An 8,059-nucleotide genomic window follows, 5' to 3' on the forward strand; every position below is an offset into this window, starting at 1 on the left:
GCACACATTACATTCCCTCTTTTATATACCAGCGTACCCTATTTCTAGTAAGAACTTGAACATTCGCCAAAGTACATGATAGTTCTAGAAACGTTGCGTCACGGTGGTTATGTGACTCGCTGACGCAACAATATGTTAAGTATTTGTATTGTAAAATCTATTTATTTCATTTTACTGATACAATGGTTAGAAGGTAGGGGAAAGGAAAGCTTTACCTAACAGAGCAAATGAAATGAACGTGGTTCAACCAACGACCTCCACATTTTGTTAGTAGGTTTCTTAGCTTGTCAATCATTTACGAAAAATCTTACATTTAATTTATATTGAAATAGAATCAACAATAAAATATCTTACTCTGTTGCAGTGTAAAAAAAACAACTTTCACATTACAATTTTAATGGCATAAAAAAAACGTTGTTAAAAATAGTGTGATGCTACAGGACGTCCAATCAAGTTGTAATTCGTCACGTACACCACGTGACTCTTTCCCGCGGATCTGTTTTCCCGCCAAGTTTTGCACGTGGGTTATGTGCATCTTGTTCATTTTTTTATAATACCACTGGTAATTTCTCCCAGTATATCTTAGCAATATAGTGACTTATTATTATTTTTCAAGGGTGTATAATATATTTTATAATAACTGGGGTCCCTTGAAAACAAACACAAAAATGTGGATTCAAGTGCGAAGTATGGACGGTCGTAAGTCTGCCCGCGTGGATGAGCTATCAAAATTGACAAAAATAGAAGATTTAAGAAAGAAGATAGAAGACAAATTTGATGCGCCTCCTGAACGTCAGCGATTATTTTATCGTGGAAAGCAGGTAAAACATCATAAATGGTATACTTTTAATTAGCTTGTATATGTTTGTGATGAGCAAAATGAAAAATCAGGACTTATTTGACAGAAAAACATAAAAAGTTGTATGATAATTGATATCGATTTGTGCTATAACTTGCAAAGCTTATGGCAATGCACTGTGCAGTGTTACCGTTGGACATTTGGCAATTGCTACCATGCGAGGTAGATCTCTAGTAATATAAATTATAATTACTGTAGTAGTTTGTGACAAAGTGAGTTTTGCTACAGTTTCGTTTTGTTTCGGATAATATTTCTTTGATTAGTATGAACACACGGATATGCAAAAACGAAAATGGAAAGCCATAGCTTTTCTAATTCTACTACTGTTAGTAGGGCTGATAGTGATAAGTATATTGAGTTGTACTCTGGAGCATTTTACGTTATTTTTATTTTAGTGGTTTGTAGGCCCTATATTTTTAGATATTTGACTTTGTAACTTATCTGGTCAAAACTGAAGAAAAGGAGCATATAAAACAGCAGTCAAGGGCCTGTGTTTTTTGGCTTATACTAGTGAGTTAAACATTCTAAGAATAGTTTCTGTAAAGTGTAATATAAATATTTTAATACCAAATAATTACCATAAAAAGTAATGACAAGTAATACTAAATAAAGATTAGTTTTACTATTAGGAATGAAATGTTAAAATATTTGGGTTTAGGTGCACTTAAATCAAGTAATCTGAATTTTGATTAACTTGAAGACTGGTATGAGAGGCTTGTATGTTTTACAAAGGAAATTAGAAAGTTTTGCGATAATTAATTTTTCTTTTTTATAATCCCATTTAGTTTTTAGACTTGAAGACAGTATGAAGAAACAAACTTTTACCAAACTGTTCTGCTAACATAAATTATTCTATTAACATTTATTTTGTAAAATGGAGCCATATTAGCATATTCTTGATTTTGACCTTGAAAACTGTGATACAAGTAACTCAGCAGATGAAGTTTTTCTACAAAATATTGTCCAGTTATGAAAGAGCAAAATTACTTTACACAACACTGTTCATTGACATCTGGTTGAAGAAATGCAAAATATTATTACAAAGTAAAGCTTAAGAGTCATTGTTAATATTATATGATAAAACTACTTTGATTAAATCTGTATGAAAAATATTTGTATATACATCATTATGCATACAGTTTAAGGACAAGGGACCTATTGGTCCATTTAGGATGTCCTATCCCCTGCACTAAATTCCAATATAAAAATAAAACTATCAAAGCCAACCCTTATCATTCAGATATTTATCAAGCCTTTATTTAACCTCTTAAATTAGCTGCATCTACCACACCTAAAAGTAACCCATTTTAAAGGCCAATCACTGTTAGAAAACTAAAGCTGTTTTAGCTGAAGATGACTCTTTATATTTGTGTCCCCTAATCTTATCATTCTGACCATTAAGTACCAAAAAAAGATGATGCATCAACACTATCAATTCCTTGAAACTCATTCATATTCTTTCTAACTCTTCCTTTCAATAATTCAATGTTCTTTTTAAAGTAAGGAGCCCAAGACTGAACATAGTACTATAAATGGGAGTCTATCCAATGACCTATACAATAACATTATAAACTCTTTAGACTTGTGTTTGATATTTCTGTAGATACAACTTAAAATGCTACTTGCCATACTATTGGCAACAGTACATTGCTTAGATAGCTTAAAAGACTGATGAACCAGAACACCAAAGTAATTTTCTTCCATAGCACTCTTAAAGTTATTCCCATCTAATTATACTTGTAATTCAAAATTTGGTATACCACTTACATTATTTTGCACTTATTGTAATCAAAGGTCATCTGCCGTTTATATGTCCAACCCACCAAATAATCCTTTTGTAAAGCAGTAGCAGCAGCATCCTCACAGCCAGCAACACACAAAAACTTTAATATCATGTTCTTTGATGTAATTTATTTTGGTTATAAACATACAACTAAAGTAGGAGAATAACATCACAAGTATAAATATATTTTTAAAACTGCTGTTGCATGTACATATGTATTTGTGCTAAATTTAACCTCCTTACCTTGACTACAAATTGGTAACCTGGCTTTGATCAAGAATACATTTTTCTTAAAAGTAGCTTCACTGTTACAAGGAAAGTTTCAAAAAAAGAGAAACAGAACAAATGATTTAGGGAATAAAAACAAAAAGTTTTCGAATTTTGTCTACTAAACATTTTAGAATATTATTTTACATACTCTTGTTGCAAGGTATATGCTTGTGAATATTTTACAAGATACAGTGACTTTTTCTCTTAATATGGTTGAGTTTCAGAAGAGCAATGTGGTGGAATAAAAAAAATAATCTTAAAGGCATATCTGAGAATTATTAATTGATTAATGTGCTTAAGGCACATGTTATTAAATTAATAATTCTGATAGACCATTTCTGCATATTTCAACATGTCCATGTTTTTTATTTTAGTAAGAAAACTGAACATTAAACTCAGTTTAGCAAGAGCCTCATGCAAGTTAATAACAATGAAAATTCTATTAAAAAGCATAATTCTTTGTTAACCTTTTTCAATATAATGAAGCAAATACAAAGCTTAAAATTAATTTGTAATAATTCTTGCATTTCCTGGGGGCATGATGGAATCTGTTGCACACTAGGTGAGTGATGTACTAGTTGAGTTAAATAGTTAACCCAGAAGTTCTTTTCGAAGTCATAAATTTTCAATCAGCAAAGGTGATCTCAGTGTCTGAGTAATTATGGTAATTACATAAGAACAACAACAGAAAAAAAAACAAGGTGACAGTGCCCTTTAAGGTCACCTGCTTACCCACCAAAACAAGCAATCAAAATTAAATTAAATGTAGTCCTTCACTAGAGCTGGGCAGTTAGTGGTATTTGCTGATTGACTAATTGATGACCCCATAGTTGATTACAATTGATTATTAGTACAATGTTCTTCCAACCATGGTATGTGCAAGCAAAAAAAATGACATTGGGTGCTGCCATAGAGTGTCTTGTTTTTGATCAAAAATTCACCACCAAAAAAATGGTAATGGTGGGTGCTGCCAGACAAATGCCTTTTCCCCCTAGTCAGCAATTACATGTTAGTGACAGTGGCAGATAGCCTTGGTAGCTTTGTCATAACAAAGAATAAGCAAGTTTAGTGGCATTATTTCATTTACTTGGAAAGTTGGAATAATCAGAAACCCTAATTTTGATTAGTTGATTATTTTTGTGACAGGTTATATATATATTCAGAATTTTTTCTCTACACTTTGCAGCATGTTGATATTCTTTCTGTAAAAACTAAGTGGTAAAACTAAGCTAAAGGAGATCTCACCACAGTTGTAAATTAGATTACAGTAACTTTCTGATAAATTCCAAAAATCTGTAAATAGGTCTCAGAACTACTATTTCTTTATCTCTATTAACCAACAGTAATCATACCTAAGTCCTTTAATTTTTTCATAGAATAAATGCTTCTCTCATACAAGAAGTTCCTTCTAAATGTTCATACTCCAAATACATTGTTACACTTTTTGACATTGAATGTAATTTTCTTTGTACTTGTTCACTTACTGATGTTACAGTAGTTTTGAACACCCTTTTTAATTTCTGGTGTACTGGCTAGGTTTAGAAGTTGTTTGCTTGCCTGGCCTAGAGCTTCTTACCCTAGTGCTTTGAAGCTGATGCTGTAGTAAATCAACTACTAGGTTTCAAGCTCCAAGTAAACATCTCTTGATTTTAATAATTACTGGGCATCATGCTTTCAGTAAGTGTATGTTGTTGTATATATAAGGTTTTAAGATGAAGCAAAAAAAGAGCTTAATAATACACATTTCAATTCAGTCAACATTAAGAATCGCATTCTTATATTTGTATTGACCTTATATGGTTTATTCTTTAAAGTTTTAAACACCCACTTAAGATAAGAAATTAAACAAATAAATGCTTGTTGTTTTTTCAGGGGGGAGTAGGCAAAAATCTCATTGCTCTTTTTAAGCATATCCCATTTCAGTTATACAGCACATGTAAGGTGCACTTAGCATTTCACTCACTCATTATTTATTTTTCGTTGTAATCAGGAAATAAGTATAATTCTAATTTTTTTAAACTGAAAGTAAAGGAAATATGTGATACTTTGTAAATCATTTTTGCACTAATTGTTTTTTCATCTTTTTACATTATTGAGTTTAAAAAAAGGTCAAATCAGTAATATAGGGTCTAACCATAGGGCTACTTGTATTAGCAGTTGAAAGCATTTGTAGAGTTCAAAGTGACATTTTTATCATAATTTCCCCACTCCTAAAAAAAGAAGAAACATTATATTTCAAATGAGGGACTTTACCTGTAGAAATTCCTTAACTAATGTTTTATTAGAACCAAAATAAAAGTTATTTTTAATAATTGGCTATAGGAAATTTGTGTTTCAAGATGAAGAAAAAAAGAGCTAATTATGATACACATTTGAATTCAGTCAATATTAAGAATTGCATTCTTGTATTTTTTATTGAATTTAAATGGTTTAGTCTTTTAGTTTAGTTTTTCAAGCCAAACTGTAAGAAAGTGAAAAACAAATTTATGAAAAGTCCAGTAAGTGAATTGAAAGTTTTTGAGATACTGCAAAGTAGTAAAAAAGTATGTATATGTGTAATTAAGTGACAACCACCTTACATTTGTCTGAGATCTATAGTTATACAGTATAAAATGCAAAACTAATTACATGTTCATGAAAGGACTTAACAGAGGTGTATTTTACTAACATTGTAATCTGATTTGAATGGAAAACTGAATTTATAGTGTTTTAGGTGTTTGACACTTCTTTGACAAAAATTGTCTGAAGAAGTCATGAACTTTAAAGCAAAAGGAATTAACTGTAAATCTGAAGAAAGCTAAACATACACAACTAGAACACAGTTTATTATGTAAGTATTTGTTGTAATCAGAAGTTGCTCATGCCCATTAATTATTAATATTTTGTAGATAATTTCACGTGTAAATTTTTTTCTTTTTTTGAGAAGTGAACCCAGATATTTTGACACTGAGAAATTTATGACAGTGTTACTTGCAATAGATGGTTTAAGAGAATGAATGTAAAACATATCATCTATAACAGAAAGAAATATATTAGTTTTAAGAATGTTTTTGAAAGGTTTATAAATGTGATGACTGCAAGTGCTAGCACAATTCATCTTTATATTGCTGTAGTAATAATTATCTAAAGTATGGAATTCCTAATACTTTAATATTGTCTATTTCTCAAGTGAAACTAAAATTATAGGAACATTTCTTAATCATTAGTATTATTCTATTTAATTATTAGATAACCAAAAATTAATTTTTTTAGCTTGAAGATGGGCACACATTATTTGACTATGATGTTGGTCTCAACGACATTATTCAGATCCTTGTCCGTCCCATCCTTAATGAACAACCAATCAGCAGTTTACCAAAAACTCTCAAAGAAGAGGTAGAAGGAATAAGTAGCAGTGATGAGAGCACAGGCTCCAACAAAGAAAATAAACTGGTACGTTGGATTATATTTGGTAACGAACTTAAAATTTTCTTTTTCTTCATTTCAAAAAGCTCTTTTTTTTGTTGTAGTTCTAACATGTAGGAATTTTCAGACTGATAAAAGTTCAATACAACATTGTGAAACTTGATAGCCAGCAGTTTCTTTTTAATATGAATACTTCTGTAACATAAAAAATTAATGTATGTAATTGTCTTCTAGTGTGTTTATAAATAATGATAAAATAGGTGCAAGAGAATAGTTCAACAAGATAATACAAAAGGTCTAAACTAGATTTAGAATAAGAAGTAGTTAATAATTAACATCTACTAATAAAAAAAAAAACAATTAATAAGTAATTAATACTTTGAGTCAAGTGATCATATAGACTACTTACCACACCAACAACTGATATTTGATTGCCATAACCATACTGTAAGTGCTAAATATGTCTAAACCTCTGTAGATAAAAACTTGATTGGTGGGTTAGTGCAACAATGTTATTTGTTAGTTTGAAAACATTTTGGTTAAAGTTGACTGAGGCTATAATAAGGATGAATTCTATGAATTTAGTACTGTATCCTTTCAGTGTGCAACTTTTTAATTGTTTTAACTACAGTTAATTGTATGGTATTTTTTCAACTATCTAAACAGTTGTTTAAGGCATTACTGCTGTTTTTTTTTTTTTTAATTGAAGGACACTGAACATCAAGAGAGCAGTGTGGCAACAAGATCAGCCAACAGACTGGAGCCAAGTCTCAGTAAACACTTTCAGGTTGACTTTTAGTGTTTGATCTCACATACTGCTAATTTATGTGTTGTTATACAATTTTAATATATGTGGAACAGTATTCAGTGTATGCGATCTAAGGTATTCGGAAACAGTGTGTATGGCCTAAGTTATTCAGTTTTTTGTTTTTTTTTATCCACTGAAAATACAAGCTTATCTTGGTAATTCAGTTTCATATCTGCTAATAAAAGTAAGCATATTGATTAATTTACTCTACACAGATCTGTGGGAAACAACTGATTTGTTTAACTAAGGATGATGTTCATGATCTTTCAATAAGGGATGTAAAACAAGTATAATTGAAAAACTGCTACAAATGAAAGAATGGTAGTATTTTTTTTTTATTTTTAGTTATTAAGAAATTTAGTGAAGTAACATTTAAGGTTGACCATGTTAGGTAAGTTTAGAGAAAAAAAAATAGAGATCCTCGGCAGTTTTTTTTACTTTTTTATTATTTTTTTTTTACTTTTTTTTATAAATATTGTACTGGATCTTGTAGCTTTGATTGTTTGTACTCAAGTTTAATGCTGATACTTCTATAACTGAGATAAAAAATATCAATAATAATAAATCTATTTTTTAAACATTTGTTTAATTTTTTCTGGTTCAATTGTGACAATGAGGAAGTAAGTTATAAATACATGCATGCATTAATTTTGAATATTAATTAGTTATTTTTTTTGAAGTATTTCACAATAAAGTAGTATAGTGATCATTTCTATATTTTAAGTAAATATCTATTTGTTGCGTCATCGAGTCACATGACTACTGTGACGCAACGTTTCCAGAACTATCATGTACTTTGGGGAATGTTCTAGTTCTTACTAGATATATGGTAGGCTGGTATATAAAAGAGGGGAATACTCACTATCTACACACACATTACAATTGATCTGCGGTCGGAGTATTATTGACGTTCGTTGCTATAGCGTTTGTTTAG

At 30.2% G+C, this 8,059-nt stretch overlaps 1 protein-coding gene across 1 annotated transcript in view; it reads left to right on the forward strand.

Annotated features, from left to right (window-relative positions):
- Positions 1-506: 506 nt before the first annotated feature.
- Positions 507-8,059, forward strand: part of LOC106473738 (E3 ubiquitin-protein ligase UHRF1-like) — a gene marked incomplete at its 3' end in the record, with an annotated part of 49,913 nt that continues 42,360 nt past the window's right edge. The window contains exons 1-3 of the mRNA XM_013934418.2: positions 507-821; positions 6,165-6,344; positions 7,027-7,104. Coding sequence (XP_013789872.2) covers positions 669-821; positions 6,165-6,344; positions 7,027-7,104 — 411 coding nt within the window. The remainder of the gene's footprint in view (positions 822-6,164; positions 6,345-7,026; positions 7,105-8,059) is intronic.

This window comes from Limulus polyphemus, unplaced genomic scaffold (genome assembly GCF_000517525.1).
Source record: "Limulus polyphemus unplaced genomic scaffold, Limulus_polyphemus-2.1.2 Scaffold6461, whole genome shotgun sequence".
NCBI classification, from domain to species: domain Eukaryota; kingdom Metazoa; phylum Arthropoda; class Merostomata; order Xiphosura; family Limulidae; genus Limulus; species Limulus polyphemus.